Source organism: Vigna angularis, chromosome 2 (genome assembly GCF_016808095.1).
Source record: "Vigna angularis cultivar LongXiaoDou No.4 chromosome 2, ASM1680809v1, whole genome shotgun sequence".
Classification (NCBI taxonomy): Eukaryota; Viridiplantae; Streptophyta; class Magnoliopsida; order Fabales; family Fabaceae; genus Vigna; species Vigna angularis.
Window position 1 is genome coordinate 26,503,084 of NC_068971.1, and position 27,193 is coordinate 26,530,276.

At 31.9% G+C, this 27,193-nt stretch overlaps 3 protein-coding genes across 10 annotated transcripts; 2 read left to right on the top strand and 1 right to left on the bottom strand.

The window, feature by feature from the left end:
• The first annotated feature begins 1,449 nt into the window (after nucleotides 1-1,449).
• On the top strand, nucleotides 1,450-4,436 carry LOC108327965 (uncharacterized protein At2g39795, mitochondrial). The gene is made up of 3 exons (XM_017561717.2): nucleotides 1,450-1,775; nucleotides 3,632-3,960; nucleotides 4,048-4,436. Exons 1-3 carry the CDS (start codon nucleotides 1,518-1,520, stop codon nucleotides 4,202-4,204), a joined length of 744 nt encoding a protein of 247 aa, XP_017417206.1. The 5' UTR covers nucleotides 1,450-1,517; the 3' UTR covers nucleotides 4,205-4,436.
• A 1,612-nt stretch (nucleotides 4,437-6,048) lies between these two features.
• Nucleotides 6,049-8,808, top strand: LOC108326969 (NADPH-dependent aldo-keto reductase, chloroplastic). 6 transcript variants are annotated; one of them, XM_017560608.2, is made up of 8 exons: nucleotides 6,049-6,101; nucleotides 6,520-6,658; nucleotides 6,783-6,833; nucleotides 6,990-7,066; nucleotides 7,651-7,738; nucleotides 7,833-8,108; nucleotides 8,212-8,457; nucleotides 8,566-8,808. In XM_017560608.2, exons 2-8 carry the CDS (start codon nucleotides 6,527-6,529, stop codon nucleotides 8,650-8,652), a joined length of 957 nt encoding a protein of 318 aa, XP_017416097.1. In that variant the 5' UTR covers nucleotides 6,049-6,101; nucleotides 6,520-6,526; the 3' UTR covers nucleotides 8,653-8,808. The 6 variants fall into 6 exon arrangements, with proteins under 6 accessions (XP_017416097.1, XP_017416094.1, XP_052729548.1 ...); XM_017560605.2 differs by having other exon boundaries at nucleotides 6,056-6,187; XM_017560606.2 differs by lacking the exon at nucleotides 6,049-6,101 and adding an exon at nucleotides 6,217-6,415.
• A 2,138-nt stretch (nucleotides 8,809-10,946) lies between these two features.
• Nucleotides 10,947-21,970, bottom strand: LOC108327781 (delta-1-pyrroline-5-carboxylate synthase). Of its 3 annotated transcripts, none has more exons than XM_017561482.2 (20): nucleotides 21,819-21,970; nucleotides 21,326-21,397; nucleotides 20,125-20,228; nucleotides 19,672-19,774; nucleotides 19,367-19,528; nucleotides 18,962-19,239; nucleotides 18,275-18,425; nucleotides 18,029-18,193; nucleotides 17,786-17,863; nucleotides 17,513-17,602; nucleotides 17,254-17,340; nucleotides 16,547-16,633; nucleotides 16,383-16,479; nucleotides 16,198-16,301; nucleotides 15,972-16,047; nucleotides 15,465-15,615; nucleotides 15,304-15,372; nucleotides 11,717-11,783; nucleotides 11,559-11,629; nucleotides 10,947-11,365 (listed from the first exon to the last, which is right to left on the bottom strand). In XM_017561482.2, the coding sequence occupies exons 1-20, from the start codon at nucleotides 21,867-21,869 to the stop codon at nucleotides 11,284-11,286; spliced, it is 2,145 nt and encodes a 714-aa protein (XP_017416971.1). In that variant the 5' UTR covers nucleotides 21,870-21,970; the 3' UTR covers nucleotides 10,947-11,283. The 3 variants fall into 3 exon arrangements, with proteins under 3 accessions (XP_017416971.1, XP_017416969.1, XP_017416970.1); XM_017561480.2 differs by having other exon boundaries at nucleotides 18,962-19,257; nucleotides 21,819-21,949; XM_017561481.2 differs by having other exon boundaries at nucleotides 18,029-18,425.
• Nucleotides 21,971-27,193: the final 5,223 nt, after the last annotated feature.

Here is a 27,193-nt window from a genome sequence, read left to right on the forward strand (position 1 = left end):
TTTCATAATTGATTGAAGACATGTTCGTGTAAAAGTGTTTGATTGAAGACAGACGCGATTTGCGCGAAGTTGAACAGAGAAGACAAAAAAGCGTCGAGAGATGGAGGTTGCTTCGCACATGTTGCTGCAGGCGTAATGGCTTGGACGGAGGTTGAAGGAGATGAGGGAGGCGTTTAATGCTTCCATGGTGCGATTAAAACGAAGGAGATTCTCTAAATGGTGGCGCAAAGAAGGAAGATGTCTCGCAGGTTAGGGTTTCATGATTTGGATTGTTGATTTTTGGAATTTGTTATTCAGGTGCGAAGGTGCGAAGAAGATGATGACGTGCAATTTCGCGAGTGTAATTTGGGATTTTATGGTTTCTTTGCATTCAATTAGATTTTTCTTCTGTAGATTTCCATGGTGATTTCTATTTAGTGAAGAAGATTAGTGTAGGGAGATCGTTGTGATTACCCTTTTGTAGGAGTTGTCCATGGTGGACTCATGGTGATGGCCATGGAAGTAATTGAATTACGAGGGAATTAAGAAGGGGCCGAAATTGAATCGTGGGTTGAACTGATGTATTCAGAATTTGAACTTGTGCCTTTTTTAGTATCTGAACCTGATGAGTTTGTTGTTATTTGGTGGGAGAGGGAGAGATGGGTGTTGCTGCTGTTGTCGGACTTTTGATTTTTGCTAAGAACCCTAATTATTTTCAAACATAAAAAAGTCGTAATCTGATTTCATAAATGAAAACATACGTGGCACATCACTTAAATCTGATTTCAAAAAGTAAAAGCAACGTGGCACACAAATAGTATCAGACTGACTTGCCGTTAGCTACTTCACAAGGAAATCTAACACTGTTACTTTTTAAGGACTAAAAATACGAGTTTTAAAACTAAAAGGACTAAAAGGAACAAAAGTTTCGAGTAGGGACTAAACCCAATGTGATACTTAAAGGACGAAAAACATATTTAACCCAATGATATAATCAAATCTTATTATTTAAAAGATTTAATCAGATCCATATAATTCAATAATATAATTAAATTATTATTATTCAGAAATATATACACAAATAAAACAAATAAACATATTTTTAAAGACGTTTAACGATGAATTGTTCAACTAACCTAATCCCATAAACATTTAAAAGTGGAGACCACTATTTTTCAGAAGCAGTTCACAGCAGATCTTTTGTCATTGTTCTTGTTAAAGGAAACCTAAAATATATTGATATTTAAAAGAAAATCTATAAACATATTTAAATTTTAGGGAAACTTAACATCCGTGTTTGAAATTTATAAAATTATAATTTGAGAATTTAAAAAAAAATTAAATAAAATTCTAGAAGACGTATTCACTAATTTGAGAATTTAAAAAAATATATATTTTACCATACAAAATCTAGAGTGAAAAATACATTTATATGTTATTCAAACTTGTATAAATAAGGTAAACCCAAAATTCACTGTTATACACAAAACCCTAACACTAAAACCCTTTGTCTCTCGAGTCTATCTGTCCACACGGAAATGGCCATGTACGCAATGCTCCGCCGCGCCTCCTCCTCCTTGTTGCCTCAGCTTGCCCGCCGCGCCACGGCACAGTCATCTTCTAGAACATTCCAGAATGTTCTCTCTGCTCTCCATAGAGAGGCAGCGATTACTGTTGTACCCTCTCTACGCTTCGCAAACGCCTTCGCAACGCAGACTAGCGCAGATAAAAATCTCGCTCAAGTGCTTCAATCTGAGATCGAATGCGCCCTCGAAGACATTCATACTCAGCACCAGGTAGTTTGTTCTTTTTCACTGTTATTACTCTCTTTGAAGAATACTCTGTTCCTTTTTCTAAGTTTATCCTTTTTGCGCTTTCCTCATGAATTTCTTTTCCTGGGTCTGTAAGAATATTGAATAGAATATAGTTGTGCTGGTGAATTTTCTTTCGGTTTTTCTTGTGACTTCAGTTATAGTATAGGAAAACAACGTTGAATGTGGTATCAATTTTATTTTTTTATGGTAGTGATGGTGAGATATCCCTATGTTCATTGAAAGGAGTAAAGGTTGTTTTCAAGGGTATGATTTAAGGGTATGATTGGATAAACCTGTTTCTCCTAAGCAATTTTAGGAGGAGAATGTAAGAAAAAAAAATAACAAATATTTGCGTAAGTTAAAATTTGAATTTTTAAGAAGCTAACTTGAGAAATCAGAGAAGTACATTTTAATTTTTTTCTTATTTTCTTTTTTTAGAAATGTAGCATTTTATTGAAAACTTTATCGTGAGTTGGTTATTGGCTTGAGGGATTCCCATATTGAGTGAAGGTAGAAAATTATTGATGGTTTATGCGAATGGATTGGAATAGACCAGGGCTCAAATGAGGCGTATGTAATTTTGAGCTGTTTTTTTATGAATTGGTAACAGAACGTTGTGGTGGTGGTTTGTGAACCCTGTGTTTCTTTTCTGAGTTTTATAATATGCCACTTGATTTCATTTTGCTTAACTCAATCAGTTTTTCAGGGTGTCATTTTTAGGAAAATTGTTTGGGACATAATAATTGCTGCTGTTTTTAATGTTTGATTTGAAGCATTTTTTTTGCTATACGTGTGGTTTGAAATTATTTTATTGTTATCTATTGTATAGTTCTAATCTTATTTTTCTGCATATCTACAACTCATACAGGCCTTTTATTGTAGTGTTGTAGTTTAACTGGGATTCCCTGTCTGATTCTTTATTAATGCTTAAGTCAATGAACTTCTGCTAATTTTAGTTAAGTTGCTAACCATGGTTGGATTTGAGTGTCTTAGTGTTTTAGCAAAGTCGGCTGTATGACATGCCTGGATTGAAAAACCTTTTGTCTAATAAATTTATAGTGCTCAGGCAAATTTTTAGAAGGAATCTTGTGAGAACCAGATTATAGATCAGTTGGTTTTCATATGGGGTTTTATACTTTCTTGGTTTGTCTCCTTTCCGCCATTTCTTTTCATACTGCCCAAAAGTCTAAACGTATTCATTTAACTATTTTTCCTTTTCTTTTTATTTCATATATGTGATTACTTTTGATTATTTATCCGTCGATGTTGTTTAGTTTTATCACTAAATTTTATTCTGAGGGCATATAAATATATATGCTATGATTAGTGAGGTATCAGTCGTGTGAGTCAATATTAGCTTATTAGTTTGGTAAATGTACTTTGAGGTGTTCTGTAAAGTGTATTTTGTTAGTACATTGAAATATTGAATGCAGTTTTTGTTGGTAATGGTGAAACTGAAATGAAGTTTGTAACTATTTTTCTCATTGGAAATGTGTTTGCATAGGTTTGTGAAATATCATACTATTGTTAAATTGTTGAAGTATATTTCATGTAAGAAAATGTACAGAAATGGTGGCTTTAAAGTCAATCTAATATTCAAGGTTAAAATTACCAGAAATCATTTCCTGATTTGCCTGAAACGTACTGTGTAGTTTAACAACTAAAATATACATAGAAAAACATTTTCCTTCTCGAGCCTTGCCTGAACTATGGTCAGGGATAGTTTGTTGCGGGAATGCCATTAATGTGTTTTGTCCTATAGAATTTCCTCTGGTATTTTAGTAATATTGATCGGTTCATGGGTTGATTTTATTGTCTTTTTTGTAAAACTTTTCCAGATTGATATCCCAGATGATTTTCCTTTTGAGATTGAGGACAATCCCGGGGAAAGAACCATACAACTTAAAGGACAATTTGGGGATGAAACTATCAGAGTTCAAGTTGACATCCCTAATGTTGCACCTGAAGAAAATGAGGATGACGAAAATGATGAGAAGAATGAGAGTGAATCTAGCATTCCTTTAGTTGTGAGTGTTTTCAAAGGAAATGGAGTGTCTCTGGAATTTGGCGTCACTGCTTTTCCCGATGAGATTTCCATTGATAGCGTGTCAATAAAGCAGTCGGAGGAATCCGATGACCAGTTGGCATACGAGGGGCCTGAGTTCCTGTAAGAATATAGTATTATTATCTATTTTATTTTCATATAATCTCTCCCATACATACTTTCTGACCATTCTTCTCCATTCCTTTTTAGTGATTTGGATGAAAATCTGCAAAAGGCTTTTCACAAGTATCTCGAGATCAGGGGGATCAAGCCCAGCACAACCAATTTCTTGCAGGAATACATGTTTGCTAAAGACAAGAAGGAATATTTAACGTGGTTGAAGAACCTGAAGGACTTCGTTTATTGAAAGATCGTAAAATGTTGACAGAGGCCGTTGTTTTTTGGTATACAATCATATGTTCTGTCCTGTATCATGCTGAGAGTTACTGGTGTAGACTAATAAATTTAAAAGACTTGAATGCTTAAAAGATTGTTTAGGTGTCCTTTACAAATTTGACCATGCCCATCATTCAATATTCATTGTGTGATACTCCCATGCATTCTTTTACCTTTCATTGTTGTGATGTAAGTTCAAAATATTCACTGCTATTTATAGATTAGGCTGATGAATATGCAGTCCATCAGGGTTTTGCTGCATAATCATCTTTATTCATGCTCGTAATTGCTCTGTTTTACCTTTTCTTGCGACCGGTTCGGTTTGAATGGTTATGGAATGCTGTATTTATGAAATAATAAATGTTTAGAATTAAAATTTATAATGATAAAATATTTAAGTTCTTATTAAAATATATGAATATATTATAATTTATGTCAAATTATTTTAATAAAATTAAAATAAATGTCAATATAATTTAGTTAAAATATGTATTTTAATTTTCAGTTAAAATTATTTTTAACTTTGCTTTTTAAATTGGTCAAAGTAGTTTGTTAACACATTGGTATTACATATGTCGAATCAGTCCTGTAAGTTACAATTTATTTAGAATACGAGTTTATATAAATAATTTTCTCTGATTTTTGTTGAATTTAAATGGAAGTAAAAATGTTGACTAAAAGGTTTAAGAGTATTTAATATGCTTGATTTTATATATAGAAAAAGAAAACTGCATTTTCTAAATTATTTTTAAGGAAGATGATAATCTGTTTTAAATTCAACAAAAAGAATTAAACAATGAAATTAAATAGAATTTAACTTGTTCAATTTATTTATATTTTAATCCACTAATTATGGACATTTATTTGCTTAAAATATTAAAAAAGAAGTCACCACTTAAATAATTTATTTAAGTTTATTTACGCAAATGTTAAATACATAACATATTAATTATTAATATACCGGATGATAAAAAGAGAATTATTGATACACTAGTTAGTTAGAAGTCACACATTATTACACTATTAGTCCACTATCTCAAATATATATTTTCCGTTTTTCTCAAATTTCACACATTATAACTCTTTCTACATATACTTATACTTGATTGATCTCTTTCCTGTGTATCTTTTATAATTCACCATATTTTAACTTAACTTGTCAACTGACTTTTAATATATATTTATTAAAAAGCGTTCATAATTAAAATAATTTTATCACAATTTAAATTAATTATTATAAATCTAAAATTTGATTTCACGTTTAAAATGATTTTTTATGTATTTTTATTATATAAAAAGTAAGTATTTAGTCTTTAAAGTGCTCGATTAAAATATTAGTTAAAATGAACTTTTTAAAAGATTTCCATTCACTCTTATATATTATTATTTTTATCTTAAAAAAAAATTACCCGAGCAAATAATTTCGAATATTTTTATTTTTAATTCTTTAACAAATTGTCCTTGTTAGAACATTTCGTTATTTTGTATAAGCTAAATGGTAACTTGACTTCCTTTCCAACTTTTATCCGTAATTTTGGTTTTCTAATTTTTTTGTTTTAAATTAAGAAAACAATTTTTGACTTAATATCAAATTTTCAATTAACTCAATTATTTGTTATGATATTTTGAATAAATATGCTACATCTAATGTTCAATTAAATAAAGAACAAAATACACGTAAAGTTGAAAACTAATCCAAAATTATAAATTTTATAAAATGCAAAGAATAAAATCGAGAAAATAAAACAAAAGGGACACGAATTACAAATCATAAATAAAAAGGATTAAAAGAGTAATGTAACTTTGAAACTAAATATAAAATGCAACCGATAACCTAGGAGAAACTGGGAAGGAGTTGCATAAGGAAGGTATTGCTCTTATTTCTGTTGGATTGGAGTTATCTTGCTTTATCATGCATAATCACCTAAATCCCCGTTGCTAATCAGTGACTTGGGTAAGGCCAAATTCCCTTTTTCCATTGTTTTCATTGGTTGCTCCGAATTTCTTGTTAACATCATCCTCCACTGATCAATTTTTCTGCCTAAACTTTTGGCTCATGACAAATACCGTACGCAAACATTTGCCTTTTCAATATGAAGTTACTCATCTTATAACAATAGGGGTATATAATTAAGACACCAAAAACTAAAGATAAATTTTTTACGCAATTTGACTCCAAAGGGTATATATTTCTCTGCCTTTGGGTTTCAAACCTGTTTATGTTTGTTACTTTATTAATTATTTTAAATCAAAGTTTAATCCTTAATCCTTTTGATTCTTCCACAGGAGATTCATGGCCAAAGAAACTGTAGAAGGGCCTCAATATTTTGATCTGAGCACTGGAGCAAAGATTCCTGCAGTTGGTCTTGGAACATGGAAAGCTGCTCCAGGTGTTGTGGGTGAAGCTGTTATTGCTGCCGTCAAGGTGGTTTCTTTCTATTCAATGTCGTATTTTCTTGAGTTTAATTGAGATAGACTTGGTAACAAGAGAAGCAGCTACATCTGCTAATTTCAGCTTTCGTTAAAATATTGTAAATTGCTGGTAGCAGGCCGGTTACAGACATATAGATTGTGCTAAGGTGTATGATAACGAGAAAGAGGTAAATTTGTTTATTAATACAGAATTCAACAAGCTGAGAATCCCTGTCAGTTTTTTGTCTGTTAATATTATTTTTTGAGGAGGTTGGGGGTGAGGATAATTGGTTTTTGTTTGTTATGGTTTTTTCTTGATGCCAGGAAGTTTGCATTTGATGCAGGTAGGAGAGGCTCTGAAAACACTATTTTCTACTGGGGTTGTAAAGCGTAGTGAGATGTTCATCACATCAAAGTTATGGTAAAAATCTCGACAAATTCTTAACCTCAGATAAATTGACCTCACTTATTTTTCTGATCATGCCTTTGGCAACTTTAGTTTTCATGCATTATCAGTATAAATATTTTTAGTCAAATAACTAGACATCATTTTAATTTCAGAGTAATACCTCACTAATCTTATGACAATCTATGATTGGAATATGTTAAAAAATATCATTATGTTGTTAGCAAAGTCTAATTACATTGAGCTTTTGGCATACTTGAGAGGACTTATGTTGGGTATCCAACAGTCTCACGTTGTTTAGAAATAAATAAACCTTCACCTTTTTATATTTTTAAGGTGGTTTTTAAGGACAAAATCGTGAAGTGATTTCAAGCTTCAAACAAACAATATCTCAGATGTAATTGACTATAATGATATTATCTTAATGAACTTAGGATTGGAACAACTTAATAGTTAATACATATTTCATTTATTGTTTGATTATAGACAACTTTAGAAGGCTAGAAAGGAATATAAACCTAAAACTTCATTTGGTGTCGTATATTTCTGTTAGGAGTAAAGAATTTTCAGTGGTTGTCTTGAATTTTTTAACCATGCAGGACCAGTGACTGTGCTCCTGAAGATGTCTCAAAGGCACTGGCAAGGACTCTTGAGGACCTGCAACTTGACTACATTGATTTATACCTTGTATGGTTCTTGATTCTAAAGCAGTCTAGGCAATGATACTTAAACTGGAGGTGGTTGGTTGAATGAAATTTGATGATAAATTATTTTGTGAAAGATGCATTGGCCGTTTAGGACAAAGCCAGGTTCAAGAGGTTGGGACCCTGAGATTATGGCTCCATTGTGTCTTCCGGATACATGGAATGCTATGGAAGGTTTGTTTGCATCAGGTCAAGCGCGTGCAATTGGGGTGAGCAACTTTTCAACTAAGAAGCTGCAAGACATGCTTGGATATGCTAAAATTCCACCAGCAGTTAACCAAGTTGAATGTCACCCAATGTGGCAGCAACATGCTCTTCACAATTTTTGCATGTCCACTGGTGTTCATCTCACAGTATTACTCTGACTGATCTTAGTGATGTCTTTCTGATCCTGTAATTGAGGTTCTGTTGCATGTGTTTTGTTAACAATTAAGAACCAACAACTTCTTCCTTCAGGCATATTCTCCTTTGGGCTCTCCTGGGTCATGGATAAAAGGGGAAGTCTTGAAGGAACCACTGTTGATTGAAATTGCTGAAAAGCTTAACAAGTCTCCAGCACAAGTGTCGTTGCGTTGGGGAATCCAAAGTGGCCACAGTGTTCTTCCAAAAAGTGTAAATGAATATAGGATCAAGGAAAACCTTAGTTTATTTGATTGGTGTATTCCTCATGAGCTCTTCTTAAAATTATCACAGATTCACCAGGTTAGAATGCCTTTGAAATATACTAACAATTCAATTTTGTGCAGAATACAATATTTGTATCCAACATTTTTTTCAATCTATTCATTTATTTATTATTATCTGATGCAGCAAAGGTTACTTCGTGGTGACACTGCAGTTCATGAAACTTGTAGTCCTTACAAAAGTCTCGAAGACTTATGGGATGGAGAAATATGAAATGCAAATTATTTCTGATGAATCTGAGACGTTATTTTACACTGAATTCTAGTTGCTGATAGAAATTGTGGGAATGTTTTAACTTTTGTATTGTCCAAAGACGAGCACCCCTTTTCCTTGGGGTTGTATATGATTCTTCACATTAATAGAAGAAAATTTGAGTCATTGAAACCTTCCTTATACTTTTGACTTTTATTGGAAAGAAAACAACTGCTCGAACTGGCAGTTTCAAAAGCAGATTAATGCATTTCATTTTTTGTTCAAGCATTCTGATGAGTCTGTATCCCTAGCAATAATAATAAACTGTTTGAATGAAATCGGTTAGACCCTTCCGAATAAATTTCACTTAAATATCTGGATTTTAAAGATAAAATGATAACAGAAAGGACTTTTTCTATGAACAGAAAACAAACATTTACAATTTGGATTAGCAACAAGTACGTATACCACTTGTAAAATAATGTTTACCGTTGAAAACACCTTTTTAGTTAAACTGTGATAGAGTACTTTTTAAGGGTGTGTTTGATTTTTCTTTTCAAGAACTATGTAGTTTTCAGATTATAACTAAAGAAGGTTGCTTAAGTAGCGGCGGGATGGTAGTGTGCAAAACACAGTAAAAAGCAGAGATTGGAAAATTGACTGAAAACATAAGATGATGAGAAAATATTTTTCAACTGTCTGTTTTTTTTTTAAAAAAAAACACTTTTTTGGAAAGCAATTTTTAAAAAATGAATAGATTTGGGATGAGAAATTGACTCTTGAGTAAATGAAAATATATGAGAAAAAAATCTCAACACTATTTCTACTTTTTTAGGTTTCCAAAACAGTTATTTTGGAAACATTGCAAAATTTTGATAGAGTTAGGAGAGAATTTCATGTTGGATTACTATGGAAACATTAAGATTATACCTATGGTTGTACGAAAACTACTCAGCTCCACTAGGCCGCCCCTAGAATTTAGGATGAGAATTTGATTGTTGAGAAGTCTATAGTTGTCTCAGAAAACAAAAAGAAAGGAATTAAACACAGCCAGAGTATTTTTCATTCTGTTATGCAGTTCTATGCTACAATAATAAGCTTCAACCTTCGATGTTATTCTTTATTGTATTAATTATTGTTTTACCTCGTGAATATTTTTGTTTTTTTATTACATATTTACGTGCTGCACTGCATACCAATTTTATTAAAAAGAATTATTGAGGAAAAAAATCAATTTTGATTGAAAAACTACACTTAACGCCTTTAAAAAAAACAGATTCACATACAAAAAAAAATAAAAACTTCCAATATTCAAAGCAAGGAGAAGTTTTACATTGGCTAGTTTTTAAACTATCCCTGTATAAATCCAATATCCACCGTGGCATTGTCAACTCACACAAGGTTAATTGCAATAACTCTTTTCTTCGCAGCAATCTAATTTCCAAATCTTGCCAAACGATCTAACACGGTTCCATCAAATAATATCTGGCTCAAAAACACTACGTCCATCTTCAATCTAACACATTATTCAGGGTTACTTTTTATATTTTTATCATTTCAATGATTAGAAAATCTACGTTCATTTCTAGAAGAAAAGTTGTAGCTGTATCAAACAAGCTCTCTTATAGATTCCACGGAGCATATTGTTTAGTCAGACTATGAACATTTTGGACAATACCTTTGGTCAAAAGAACCTGAAAACGCTCTTGTGCAACTAGCCAACTACTTATACGTTTTATATGGGCACAAGAGAACAAATTCCATGGAAATCAATCTTCAAAAATAATAATGCAACTGCGTCATCAAGTTGCTTATCTCTTGAAAAAAACGTCAAACAATATATTGCAGCTAAGGAGGCTAGAGTCTTGAGCCCCATCAAGCATCTCATCAATGAGATCGAACATACGATTCCCTTTGTTTGCAGAAGCCATCGAAAAAATTATTGCACTTTACAGTATTAGGAATTATATTTCCTTGATTTGAGTGCCACACGCACATTTTTGTCCAATTATCAACTAATCACTACGCCATTTCAACTCTTAACTATTTTACTTAAAAAAATCCATCTCTGTTAAAGCGTTCTAAGTAACATGAGGCTTCTTACCTATATAAATCATCATATAAGAACATTTTGAGCTTCTCTGGCCCTTCTTCATGTTAAGGTGGTTTATTAGTTTGGATCGATATTTTCTTGATGCACGTTCAGAAATTAAGAGTTGCGTCTTTTAATCATCCACATTGCAATCTAAACTTTGTAGTGCAGAACCCTTAAGTCACAGCAATGTTTATTAATAATGTAAGTTAGAGTATCTAGAAGAACATAATTAGGCAACTTCAGAAGGTTATATTGCTGTTCAAAACCATAAATGTATAATCCTATTTGTCACTGCATTGCTGTTTCACAATCTCAAGCAGTAATTTAATAAAAAAAAATCCCGAGTACATAGCCTAATCATTCGTGCAGTTATTTTATTTCCCCTAAGCATGTTCCAGATAAGGAAAAAAAATCTGGGAAGGGGTAAATATGGAAGTCAAAATACACATTGCACGGACGGCAGCAGAAACTTCTGTACGAGAAAAATATAACAGAAAAATTGCTGCTGGTTTAATGAGGTGAATGGCGATAATCCTTAACAATCTCTAGCTGCGCATTTATGCTTTTACTGGTAGATTCTTGTGCGTATAGGTGATCCCTCGATCACCATTTACAACATGCCCGCTTCCTCTCAATATCCTGCATCATAGTGCATGATTTAGTCTACCTTAATTTAATTCAGTAGAAAATTAACGTAAAAATAAAAACTTAGAAATGTGTACATTCAAGAATAATTTCTGGCAAATTCATGAATAATTGAAGATGTTTGTACAGTTGACGTGAACTTTCTTTGAATAGAAGAAAAAACATAAGGCACTGAAGAATTCCGTACCATCTATTTGTTAACAACCCTTCAACTCCGACAGGACCTCTGGCATGAATTCGGCTTGTGCTTATTCCAACCTGATCAACAATAAAACCAGGAATACAAGAGAGAATATGAATGACTATGCCGCTGTTGTTAGAGTATGCTGATGGAAAGTACATTACCTCTGCACCAAGGCCAAATCGAGCTCCATCACAAAACCTTGTACTTGCATTGTGGAATACAGCAGCACTGTTTATGCACCAGGAAAAAATGTATATTCCTCAGTCAGCAACATCAAGTCCATAACTAGACTAATTCATAATTCATAGAATAGTTATGCATAAAATCACAACGATGCATTAATTCTATTTAATCACATGCATCCTGACGTGATAAAAACTGTTAGAAAAGTCCAATAATTGGTAGAAATTAACTTATAACCTTAATGTTTTTTGTTAAAGGTGGTATCATCGTTTTTTATATTAATTTGCTTATGACATAGGAGTCTTCTCAAGGTCTTCTCTTCTTATGATAAATGGCGGTACAAATAAAATGCTTCCGCTAGAGTGACCCATCAAAGAAACATTCTCAAGTTCTAATATTTCTTGAGATGTTTTTTCAATACTCCAATATCTTAGCAATTCAAACTTGGCTTTCAGAAGTGCCTTCATTATTATATATGCTGATTGATTTTTAGAGCTGCAATGCTCCTCCCAATCATAATCTTCATTGTGATCATCACGATCATCGTCTTCATCTTCATTGTTATCCTTGTCACCTTCATTGTCATCCTCACCATTTTCATTGTTGTAGTCGTCATCATCATCTTCTTGACATTTTTGTTAAAAACATGCGAGCTAGTGAAGTTCAATCCCTTGTTTCCTTGAACTGATTCCCCTCCAAACCATCTAGCTTTCCTTTCCTTATTCTTTGATTTTTTGTTCAAGGTGAATGATTTTAGCATTGAATTGTTCATTTTGCTTCTTTAGATCTTCAACAAGATTTGTTGCTTCACAATAACAAACTGAAAAGAGCTAATTTTCATGTCATTCTTTTGCATCGCCTCAGCAATGTTCTTTTGCCTCGCCTCAGCAATGTTCTTTTGCCGCAAATCATTAAGGGTCTTATTCTTCTTTCTATTCCTTTTTGAGCTGCGCATGCTTTACTTTTATAGATTCCATGTCACGACTTGTATTAGAGTTCTTGACCTTCAATCTGTTGTAATTCTAAGCTCAAATATTTCACAATGGAATAATTTGAGTGGCAAGTCTTTTGTGCCACAGATGTGAGTTTTCCGCCTTGGTTGCAAAGGCTTGCTCCTATTTATTCTTCCCTTCAACCAGAAAACATTTATCTTTCATTTAGATGGGTAAAATATTTTACACTTCATTCTTAAAAAAAATTAGAGAATAGTTCTTCTCTATCATCTTTCCCACACTCAACATACTCTGACTTAGTTTGGGTGCAAAAGCATCTTAAATAAATTAGTACTTGAGAGAGTCTTAACATACACAACTCCTTTACCTTTCAGCACTATGTTTCTTTCATTTTCCTATAATGACTTTGGATATGTATGTCTTCCCTAGCTCTTTAAAAATGCTAGTATTATGGGACACGTGGATTGTGCATTCACTCTCTATCAACTAATTTCCTCTGCTCTTACTTCCTGAGTAGCGACTTGCAACAAAAAGTTGCTCCTCTGTCTAGTGGTGTGTAGGACAATCTAAGCAGTTTGTCCTTGTTGGTTTTGTCGGTTTTTATAAACCCAAGTTGGTTACAGACTCCCCTGACATCTAGTTCGAACCAACAAAACTTTTTAGTATGGTTTTTCTTTTTGGAGTAGGAGTAAGGAGGAAACTTTTTCCAACTTTTACCCTTGTTGTTTTGTTCCTCAAACTTCTCCTTTTTATCACCAACAACTTTTCCATTTTTGAACTTTACCTCTGGTTTGTGCTTCTAGGGTACCTTCCATACTCTCCTCCATTGTGAAAGATCGTCTGTGCTCAATGGCTTGTAGAGAATTCATCATTTTCGTCAAATTCTTGTTCCCTTCTAGAGAGGAGATTATTGATTCAAACCTCTCAAGAAGACAAGCTAAGATTTTCTCCGCCACACATTGATCACTCAGTTCTTCTCTAAACAACCACATATGTGTGACCAGTCGATCAAGAAACTCTGACAAATTCGTTACCATTCATTTTGACAACTTTAAACTCTACACATATTTAGAAGCTATATCCTCTTCGTTCTATCACTCCACCTTGAACTGGTCCTAAGCTTCCTTTGTCATCATATAATGATCTTAATGAAAATATCAAGTAAGGATATTTGTATGCTGACATGATTTTACTTCCTTTGTCATTTCCCCATTATGATCTTTCTCTCAGTTCTCCCCAGAAATGTTTTATATATTATTAATGTTTACCAATCACAACAAATCTAATTCACACAAATGAATTCCAATAATTGTTTTTGTAGGCCTATCTCATTGGGTAAAAAGGTAACAATTAGAAGTGTTCACATATACTCAACAAGTGATGTGTTGATAAAGAAAAAAAGAATAATACATTATCAAAACAACCTATTTTAATTAAAAAACAATAAATGACATAAAAACCTAGAAAATGGTCAACTCGACCAATACAATCCTTTGATTGAATTTCATTAATGATTGGGTCATATGAAATCCAACCCGAATCAGTCCAGTCTTATACAAGTTGAATGATGGATTTAATATAAATGAGTCTAGTTTGTGGAAAAAATTATATATATATATATATATATATATATATATATATATATATATATATTTGTGTTTTTTTTTCATGTTTTGAATTAATTTTGACAAACTTGTTATAACTTGATTAAATCGTCCATTAATTCTTTTATAAAAATTATGATATTTTTTAATTAAATTGATACTTGAAAATTAAAATTTGTAATAAAAAAAACATTTTCAAAATTTTGATCAATTAATCCAATCTAATCTAATTCACTTAAAAGTGAGTTGGATTGAGTTTAGCATAAAAAATGCAGAAACCTAACCCAGTCCTATCAGATATTTTCTTAGTGGGTTGGGTAATGGGTTTACACAAAACTTACTGAAGCCAACCTGTGAACAGCCCTAAGAAACATTCCCAAACTCTAACTTCTATTAATTATCAATCTACAGAACAAATGATAGGATCAAAGCCCTGGAGCATAAGTGAGGTAGAAATATCCATAACATGCTTATTACATTAATATTAGCATTTCTATGAATACAAATGAAACAACCAGCCACAACTAAACAGCCTCTGTAATGAAACAAATTATGTTCCTTTAATGGTTTAACAACTCTTCTTTTTCTTTTTTATAACAGAAAAATAGAAGTAGAGCAAAAGTGTAGTATAAATATCCATAACATGCTGGTTACATTATATACTACTAACATTTCTACTGATACAGATGAAACAAGCTACAAAAACTGATTTTGTAATGAGAAGACCTTCCATTGTTTTAAAAAAAGGTGACTTTATCCCAAAAATTTTAGAATATATAGATGGAACTAAAAAAACAATCATCAAATACAAAGAATTGTATGTATGGACAAATGTAATATCCAATATACTAGACAATGAAATTTTAGAAAGTGAAGATGTTAGTGGTTCAGACAAATTACTGCATGCATTGTAATTAAACTACCACACGATAGTGCCGCATAGTATTTCTTGGAATTTGGCACTGGAAGCAAAGGACCAACAAGGTTGCTGGAAAAAAATATATTTACCTGTCAACCTGATTTAAGAAAGCTTCAGCAACTTCACAGTCTTCTGCAACAATGCATTCAGTATGTGCACTGCAGAGACAGGAAGGAAAGAAATAGATTTTTAACAAGGTTTGCAATATAGCGATTCAAAATGCAGATTCTGCAGGGGAACCCGAATTTACCTTCCATGTTGATGTATGTGGTCGATGGCAGCATATACATCATCTACAATTTCAACTGTACAAGCTAGTGAGCTATACTCCAGATGGTAAGAGTTTGTTCCAGAAATATTTAACAAGGCACTGGCTCTTGGTCCACCATATACTTTAACGCCTGCAGATTCATTAAATCGCACTAGTCCTGTTATCCCTTTTGTGCATGTGGTCCAATTTAACAGCACAAAGCCATGTAAATTTTTAGAAAAAGAAACTATATTTAAATAAACAGAATGAAATTAATTTTTCACAAACTTGAAACTCATACCTCATAAGTCAGAACAAAATTATCAGCTTTGATAAATATGACAACAGTTTACCTTTTAATTTAAGTTTTCTTTTAATTAATCATTATACATATTTTCTCTTTCAATTTTAAATGCACTCTCTCTAACCTAAGAATGTATATAAAATCCAACTTGAATGTGCATGTTTTGTTCATCATAAGTTTATTCGCAACAACCAAGGTCAAACCTTCGCGTTGGAGTTCAGCAACAAGTTCAACAAGTCCACCATTGCTTGACAGATCTTCGTGTACAAGAAGGGTTTCCTAAGAACATCAGCACAGAATATTGTAATGAGCGGAGTCAATAGATCAAATTGCATAATGAAATGGCAAATGAAGAAAACTCAAACGGAAATATGAGGCAGATAAACATGCATTAGAGCAGACATTCCAAGGGATGTAAACTGTAATTACCATTGCATTGCAAGCCGCAGGGTAATCAGTCTTTGCATCCCTAATGATCTGCTTTGCCATATCGATATTTGCTGATTTGTCAACGTATACATGACATATTCCATCTGCATTTCAAACATACCAACTTGATAAAATCTTACACTGTAACATTAATCAGAGATAGAAAACGCAAATACATATATTACCAGCATGACCAAGAACAGGAATCTTTGTTGCATCCTTGATTTGAGAAACAAGCTTATTACTGCCTCTAGGGACCACTAGATCTATCGTGTCATCAAGCTGTGGCAAAGTATAATTAGTTAGTTGAAATTCATTTCAGACAAATGAATTTAAGAATTTTAATTGCCTTGAGCAGATCTGGAATCTCTTCTCTTGAAGTCACAAGCCCAATGAGTGTGGCACCCACTGTATCTGGAATAGCCGAAGTAATAACCTACAATAATGATGAAAGTGAATATATAAACATTAATAAGCTAAAATTATGGAGAAATACTGGTTGAAAAGTCGTCTTAATTGGAGTCATCTCTAGTTTGCTTTAATTGTTGCCCCTTTGGGTTTGTCTTAATTACAACCTTAAATTTGCTAGATATGTTGCTTAAATATAACTATAAATCTTGAAAAACTATACTCTTGTAAGTCAGTTAGACATCTATTGTTAGGTCATCTGCATTTGCAAATTGTAGCACATCAAGTAGGTAGCCTTAGTTGGAAAGTCTTAATTGAGATTACCTTAGTTTGTCATGATTCTACTAGAAATATGGCTAAAATAAAACATAGAAAATTTGGATTATTCTCACCTTCTTAGCAATTTTCTAACTTAAACTAAGCCCTGGGCTTTTTAAATACTAAGAATACTATAGACGATAATTGGAGTAAGTCTCTCATCCACTATATAATTGATCTAATATAATGCTATTAAACTTGGTCAATCCTCACCTTAGGCCCTTTTGTTGAGTTCATTTAAGTTCTAAGTTAAAATTCTCCTAATAAAGTGGACAATTATTATTGACATCAATGAAATAAGAAAGGTCTATGATAATGAGTTGCACAAACCTTGTGTAAGATTGCATTTGATCGTTTGGCTTCCTTTCCTCCTTTAAGAAGTAAACCATTTCCACTTCGAATTGCCAATGCAGCTATCTATTAATCCATTTCAACAAAGATCAACATTTAATACACGAAACGAATTTTTAAGACTCACTTTATCAGTATCACTAGACATAAGTTTTAAATCTCTACTTGCTCATATCTCTGGCATTTTTATTGAAGATGTGCGATGAATTATAATTGAGAAGGAATAGGGTCTCCTAACCTGAACAAGGGCATCCGGTCGAGATTCAAATATAACCAGGAGAACACCTAAAGGACATGATATTTTTTCCAGGACGAGTTTGTCTGCAAGCTGGACACAGAGAAGTAATCAGAATTTCAAATACGAATGTTGAGTTGTAGGATGCATGTTCTAATAACATTTTTTAGAATTTGCTATTGGATAAATACAAAAGTTAATACGTCTAAACAACACAGAACCAATTTCAAGTTGTTATTTATGTATTGTATTAAAATAATTATAAGGGGCTTTGACCTCAGTTCTCTTTAAAATCTGACCAATGGGTTCTTCCATGTTAGCCAGAAGGCGAACAGACTTTACAAGACTAGAGATCTGAAAAATACAAAATCCAAGGTCAAACAAAATCATGTTCTATCAAAGAGAAAACTTCATGAAATCTGATTTAAAAAAGTTTGCAGCAGGTCCTATTTGACTTGACACTAGCAAAAAGCTGCGCAGGTTTTCTTTCAACTTTTCACTTCAGTATAAAGTCTCTACCTTCTCGGGTCTCAGGGTTAAACGTGATATGAGTGCTCTGTCATATCCGATCTCCTCTGCATCAGCAACATCAGCTCCATTCTCAAGCCTTATCGAACCTTCATTATTCTCTAATGCATCAGCTATTGCCAGCAATATTTTTCTTCTTTCTTCAGAATTTAGGAGCTGAAACCAGAAGCACCAATTATGTAATAAAACAAGACTACCAAACTGCCCTTCACATTTTATACATGTAACTTCACTCACCTGAAGTCGTCTAGAACTATGTCGTGCTGCAACTGCCATTTCATGAGCACTCACTTCCTTTATACTGGTCCACAAATGAGCATCTTTATGGAAGATAGTACCAATTCTTTCCCCTCGAAGCACTCTTATGATGTTGTCTGTAGCAAAGCCACTTCCATGGCGGTTGAAATGCAATTTGAAGTCAGCAAGAATGCAAAATTACACAAGCATGCTTGTGCCTAGGTGATCCATGAATGCATATTTCATACGTATATCGGTAAAAGAATGAAAATTATTCATAACATAATTATGATATCTTTTCGTCACTTGATCTTGAAACTAACAATGCCGTGGTTTTGTATGGTTTTTCCTTGTACTTACAAACAAGGGAAGTGAGTACGGAATGGACTTGTCAAATCAACTGGATGGATATCCTTAATGAAGTTTCACAACCAAGAAAGGGTGACAATTATTTACATGACAGTTTGTTCCATTTTAATCACAATGCTTTGTTCACAATTTTATGATTCACAGGGAATTAATTAAGTAGTTTACAACTCTCTCCACTAGTGAAAGACTAGAAACAAATATAAATTAATCAAACCGTGTATGTCAGATTTGATTAGTGAAACAAAAAGTAATTAGTTTTTGAGCCAATATTTCCATATGCAGTCCAACATTTTCTTATATGAGTGAAATAGAAGGTACCTAGTAATAATGACAGGTGTGCCAGCAAAAGCAGCACAAACAGCCGCGTTAACTTTCGCAGTCATACCCCCTCTTCCGTATGTTGATTTTTCTCCGAAAGTAATTTCACTTTGATGCTTTTCTTTTACATATGTGTGAATTAACTTTGACTTAGGGTCAGACGGAGGGCCACTATAAAGACCCTCAACGTCACTCAATAGAACAAGGAGGTCAGCTTTAAGTTCTAGAGCCAATAGACCTGCCAAACTGTCATTGTCCCAGAAGATACCAGAAGAATCCTGCAGACAGTTCTTGCCCTTAAAAGTAGTCAAACGCACAAGACCAAGAAAATCAAACTAGTGTTTTTTTAAGGAAAAAAATAGTAAGGTTTCAGAAGGAAAATTTGTGTAAGGAAAAGCAGCATACCTCGTAGGACGCCTTCCTAGTACTAACGGCATCATTTTCATTGAAAATGGGGATAATCCTTAAATCTAATAATGCGCTCACAGTGTCTGACAATTGTTTTCTGAAAGCTGTATCCCTGAAGAACCCATCGTTTACAAGAAGTTGGGACGAAGTTACATCAAGCTGCACCAGGCAAATGACATATCACCATCCAATTAGAGGAAACAGTTAGATTAATAAAATACCTGTTATTGTATTATGGCAAAACATACAATACAAATTTATGATTCCGGAATATTGAATGCACAATTTAATTGTGCGCCAACCTGACTAAACATGATATCGTAGAGAGCCATGAGACTACTCTGCCCAACAGCTGCACATGCTTTCCCATCAAGGTCTCCTTGTGGATTTTGAAGATCCGAAAAGCTGCATACAAAATAAACCCTTTATTTCAGGCTCATTTTTTCCTTCCCACTCTCTCAAATTCTACCTAGTTCATATCGATCGAAACATGAAAAGGTTTACACAAGTTTCTTCTCAATGCCATACAATGCTCATGTAGCATTTACAAAAGAACAAACTACAAATGGAATGTTTTTAGAAACATAAACCAACATTTGTTTCTGCTTGATACAAGAACATACATCGCCAAATACTTAACTTTTACCAAATTTTACAGATTTATGTAACTAAAGTATGCACTAGCTTTTAATGCAAAGCTCGATGCACGAATTTGAAAATTATGTTACCAACAACAAAAGACAAATTACAAAAACCTGCTATTGACCAATCTTCGATATCTTAGTCTTTGTCGGCCAAGACCAACTGCACCTGAAGTCACTAATATAACCTCATAATCCTTATCATTTAGCTCTTTTAGCTGCAGGAAACATATTTCAGTTACTACAAAAACTGTATAATCAGAGAAAAACATCAAATATATGTAAACTTTGTTAGTGCTGATAATTTTACGTAGAAAAAACCGAACAAGGATTTAACCAGCTTCACTCCATCCATTCACCATTCATGTAATTTTTCATATTCAAATAAACTTACATACCCAATGCTTGAAGTAGAGGATGGTATTGTGCGTAAACAGGGGAAAACACTTAGGAATAAAATAATGGAATATTTTGCTGGATTTGGATATGGTATTTTGGGAATTTGTATTCTCTTAATTTTTTTTTGTTTGACTACAAAATACATTATAATTTTCACATATGAATTTTTTAATATATTTTAATATATCAAAGTATATTTTAAAAATACAGAGAAACTGTACAAAAAAATTAGTATTAAATCTAAACTCCAATTTTGTTAAGGTTTAACCTACTTTCAGTTCCTGAATTATGTGACACATATTTTAACCTACACACATGTAAATATATGGTGACTAAAATTGGTGGAGATAATAAAGAGACTTAAAATTTCAATTTGTGAGCTATCCAATAAGTGATACAAATTGAATTATATTTAAATATGTTTTTAGCTAAATATGTGTTTTGATTTCGATTATTGCAAAAAAAAAAAATGTTTGCATTTAGAACCTCTCTAAAATTGAAAATAATTGTTTTTCAATATTATGTGTCACTTTTTTTTCTCAGATATTATGTGTCACTAGTTTAAGTGTTGAACCGAAAGTATTCATTCTAAACCATGTCTACTATAGTTTTGTGATATGAGATTAAACAAAACTCCTTTAAAAAGAGAATTATTTTTATTTGTGGAGACTAAAATTAAAATTGATAGATTTTATAAAAGCTAAAAACAATAATTTGAAATTATACAGAAAGTAAAACCCTAAGAAAATATTTCATAAAAATAAAAATAAAAAATCTCTCATTTCACATCCATATATTTAAGCAATTTAATTTATATATGCTTACAATAGTACAGATTGTCATATATGTTTAAAAATAAAAAATCACTCATTTCACATTCATATATGCTATTTTCACAGTTTGGCAAGTGTTATACCTGTTCGCAGAGAGCTCCAAGTCTTCCCAATGCTAATCTTCCATCACTACGAGTAACCACGGCTGTTCCAACCTTAGAAAATAACCAACAAAAATTAGTTTCGCTAATGACAATAACATACTAACATACTAACTAATTAACAAAAATACTAACCTAATTTCTAATGCAATGCTAACCTAATTTCTAACTGAAAAAAATTCCATTTATTGATCTCTTAATCAGTGATCGGCAGAACCATTAATTAATAACACAGCATGTATGCTTCCAAAATAGCAGCGATAAAGAATATAGATCTCGTTCCTTTTCATCTGTAAAATATGAAAACAGCACTGGCATTACCATCCATCCTCCATGCATGCATCGTGACACAAACTAGAAAAGAGGAAGAACAGTTTTCTAGGTTTTCTTCATTCCATGCACGCGAAACAGATTAGATGAAGAGTGAACGTTGTTGTTGTGAAATATGTGATTAAATAGAGAGAGAGAGAAAAACCTTGACGATAACTCGTTTGACACTTTTCACAAAAGCTCTGGTGGGATCCATCGACGAGGAAGAAGGTTGAGAAAGCGTCAAATTGTGAAGGAAGAGGAGAGAAAGGAAGATGAAGAAACAAAGTGAGGAGAGCGGTGTGGTGTTATTTTTGTCATGAATGAAGTTGTTAGAGTAAGAGATCAGAGAAATATACCAGGTGAATTTTAAAGAGAATAATTAGGTGAATTAATACAGAACTCAAAAAAAAGAAAAAGAAATCTTTAGTTTTATTGTTTTAAAAATTAAATATATTAGTTTTATTATATTAAAATTTAAATTTATGTTTATAGATACTGTTAAGTATTATTCCAAAAGAGTTAGTTTTTCCACTTTTAGAAGATTATACATTTATTTATTAAATTTTATATTTATATACATAACTTTAATTATTTAATATAAATTTACAAAATATCATCTCAAATTCTAACAAGACGCACCAAAAGAGTCTTTTTCTGTATAGATCACGGATCCTCTTTCGTTGGAGCGACAAAAAATCCGTGAAACTCCTGTTCCCACTCTATAGCCAACACTTGGTTGGATAGATTTATTGTAGGTTACTGTGTCACACCCTCAACTTCCAAAATTAAATTCAAAATCAAAATTTATATATTTTTTAATTTCAATTTTATAAACTTATTAATATTATTAATAAAAGAATTCATTGTTTAATATTTTAGTAACTATTTTTTAAATTCAAATAATTATTTATAATAAAAAATTATTTTTCAATTTTATTATTTTTTGAATTTAAATAATTACTCATAATAAAAATTATTAATGCGATAAAAAATTCTATATTAAAATTATAAAAAGAATATTTTTATAATTACATTTTTATAAAAATTATTTTATAATTTACTTATATTTTTTATTTTAATAATTAAAATTATTTTACAATTTAATAAAACTTTGGTTATAAGAAAAGGGAACAACCATATAGTACATATGTTTATGAATTGGATTGTTTGATAATGTGATTTGGTGATTCTAACGTCCCAATTTAAGATGACACATGTAAATAAAAGAGAGTTCATTATAATATCATGATAATACAGTGAACATTTAAAGCTTTATTTCATTATTATGAAATAAACAAAAACATGTAGGAATTATAATTATTCTAATTACACTTGTCTCTTATTCTACAACATCAACATCATTAGCAACCTTTTCTCTAATATAGTCTGCTCCCATATAAATACGATTATTGTAGGTGGAAAACACCAATGTAAGAGTGAGCTAAAAAAATAAACAACATATACTAATATGATTATCAACTACTGTCTAAGCTTATAACACCCTTACTCAAATAAAATTCACCACACAATAAAACATTATCAATCCGTACTTCAATCCATACAAACAATGTTATCACTACAACCCACTATGTTTTCTTTCATACTCCATCCACTCGACCTATTTATCAAAACAGGATCCACTTACTAAAGTAGGACTTCCATGATCCTATTTATCAAAACAGAGCCTACTTTCCAAAGTAGGATTCTTTTGTTTATCAAAACAGGACCCACACACCAAAAGATGATTTCTTCATTCATGTTTACCAAAATAGGCCCTACTTACCAAAGTAGCTCTCTCTTGTTTACCAAAACAAGACCCACTTACCAAAGTAGAACTTCCTCGATCCTGTTTATCGAAACAAGGCCTACTTATCAAAGTAGGACTCTCCTATTTACCAAAACAGGACCTATTTACCAAAGAAGGACTTCCACAATCCTAGTTACCAAAACAAGGCATGTTTACCAAAGTAGACTCTCTTATTTACCAAAAGAGGGCCACCTACCAAAATAGAACTTTTTTAATCTTATTTACCAAAACAGGGCCTACTTACCAAAGTAAGACTCTCTTGTTTACCAAATCGAGGCCCATTTACCAAATTAGAACTATCTAAATCTTATTTACCAAAAGAGGGCCTACTTACCAAAGTATGACTCTCTTGTTTACCAAATTGAGACCCATTTACCAAAATAGGACTTCCTCGAGCACGCCACCATAAGTACATAAGAAATAACATTTTAACAATCATATGCAATCAACACTACACTATGGTTCATCATATAAACATCATAAGTCATTATCATCAATTCGTGGTTCCACTCCAAGGACTGCATGACATAAAACTACCCAATCCATATAAAATAAATATGACTAAACCCAAAACTACATTTAATACACATAACACATGCGCAATGTCTCATGTCCAAAACTCATTCTCATGCACAACCCCCAAGGCAATGTTTAATCTCATGATAAACTTTAAAATAAGTTGAAATACTCGAATAAATTGACACTTAATCACAACAACATGACAATCACATCAAACACTACAGAGAACATTTAGACCATTCGATCAACAACCAAGCAAGTTCATACATAACTCGGCATCCAACAACAAACATGTCAATTCATCACCACCACTCAGCCAAAGTATTTTTATATGATGTCACGGTGTTATATGATAGTACAACAAAAAATAGAACTCCACAGCTTCATAGAAAAACACCAAGGCCTCATATAAAACAACACCACATGACATCATATACACCACCACAACATCATATAAAGTACTGCAGATTCACATAAACCACCAAAATATCATATAAAAATATTACAATTTCCTATAAAACACAACAACACCATATAAAATACTGCAACTTCATATACACCACCACAACATCATATAAAAATACTATGGCTTCTTATAAAGCACCACGACAACATATAAAAATATCACAACTTCATATAAAATACCACAACATCCTATAAAAATATTACGACTTCCTATAAAACACCACGACAACATATAAAAATATTATGGCTTCATATACAACCCCGTGACATAATAAAAAAATAGTATGGTTTTCTATAAAACACCACGGCAACATATAAAGTACCATGCATTCGTATACAATATTATGACAACATATAAAAATACTACAACTTCCTATCAAACACCACGAAAACATATAAAAATATTAGGGCTCATATACAATCGCACGACATATCATATAAAAATATTATGGCTTCCTATAAAACACCATGACATCATATAAAATACCACAACTCATATACAATAGCACGAAACATAAAATATTACAACTTCTTGTAAAACACCATGACAACATATAAAAATACTACGACTTCATATACAACACTACAACATCATATAAAAACATCAAGACTTCATAAAAAACACAACGACAACACAATGACATTTGGATAAAACAAATGATGTCGTACACATGATATTTGCCCTCACCTTCACGGCACACACATAACCAAAATATACATGCACTCATGCATAATTACTTAAACATAAATATTGAAGGCTAACTCCACTTACATCATGTTAAGAAGTGAACTTAAGTCTAACTCAACCACACAAAATCAGCTTGTAAGGTAATGTTTGCACTCACTTATATATTATAAATTAGTCTTATCTCTAGGCAATGTAGGACTTTCAACACATCCCTCTAAGACCTGGGGATTTTAATACAAGCATGGGTATAAGTTAGTAATTGAAATATTTTGAGTTAAGATTTATTTTAATACCAGGTGGATAATTAGAGTAGAATGTATGATAGTAAACGTCTTGTGTACATGCTTTCGGTGATGTGAAATAATTAATCATTTGATTTGATTGTTTAAGTGTTTGATAATCTGGAAAATTCTGGGGTTTCTTCTAGGCTATTGATTTGTGAATACTGTGTGGTTTTGGTTCGAATACAATATATGTGTAATGGGCAGAATGTGGTGGCTGGGATTTAATTGTGGCATATCATGTTTAAATTCGTATTTGGTGACTTTAGTTTTTTTTTATAGCATCGTGTGTGTGAAATTAGGTTCTGAAAAATAATATTGGTATGTTTTGGTTGGCTGTTTGAATCTTGAAGTGCTGGAAATTTACATTTAATATTGTTTTGGGTTTAGATCTGAGTTAATCAAGCTTTCACTGGTGTATGAATGGTTGTTTTGTAGTTATAGTTATTTTGGTATGCCTTTAAAGTTGAATTAAAATGCATTTCAAATAGTGCTTGTTGAACATGACTATTTGGATGTATTAACATTCTGAAAACCTTGGTTTAATTCTGATTAGATATTAAATTGATAATGATGTTGTGAAACCGTAATGAGTTTATATATGGATTCTTATTCGTGAACTTTGTAATAGTTTGAATATATCATGTTTAGTTTATAGAATGTAATGCTTAAATATTATAAAGTTCTTCTATCTGGGCTTGAACTATAATTAAGCTTTATATATGTGAAAGTGAGAATTATGTATTCTGAAGGTGTGTCAATCTGTTTTAATCTATATGACTAATCAAGATTATACTAGAAATAAGGATGGATGTATTGTAGGAATAGCTAATTGATTATGAATTCAAAGTGAATTAAAATTGGTTAGAATAAGTATAGGGATAGTACTTTAAATATTTCTATGATATTTCTCATGGTATCCTTTATAGTTTCATAATGGTGATTGTTTTTGCTATAAAATAACTTGTCCAAAATAATTAATAGCACCGGAAGTAATTGAGTATATATATTAATATCTTAACTTTGGCATGGATAGTTAGATTGTTGGTTTGGATCTTGGTGTTATATATATATATATATATATATATATATATATATATATATATATATATATATATATATATATATATATATATATATATATATATATATATATATATATAGACACGTGTGTATGCGCTTTTAGATTAAACTCAGGTACAGGATCAAGAATGTATATAAATGAGTATGATCATATGATAGTTTCTATAGAGGTGATTGTCCAAGATTTGGTTAATAATACTAGTTGATTATGCTAAATTGAAGTTTTATTCCTAAGACTGTCCAGTGTGCAATGCATAAGTTATGTTTTAGTTATGTTGAACTTTATGAGGGATGATTATTAACTTTGTTGGAAGTTGTATATGATATACTGTTTGAGTATATGTTGTAAACATCAGGTCGCCCGTACATTTCTGTTTGCTTGTCTGTGTGTACCTGTGCTAATCACATAATGTATGTTACACGGGAGCTTAGATAGAACTACATATTATTCTAGAGCCGCTAATTGACGAGAGGGATCTATACTCTGAAAATTTTATAATGATATATTTTAGAAATTTCTGGGAATGATGTTTTAAATTAAGATATAAACAATTATGTCTGAAGTTATAGTAAATTATGTTTATTTGAAATTTTCAAACTTTATCTTGAGAATTTCTTTAGTACTGGACAAGCTTGATTTAAGTGTTCTAACAATAAAGTTTTCAATTTATTTTCGATTCGAAGGAATTTCAAAT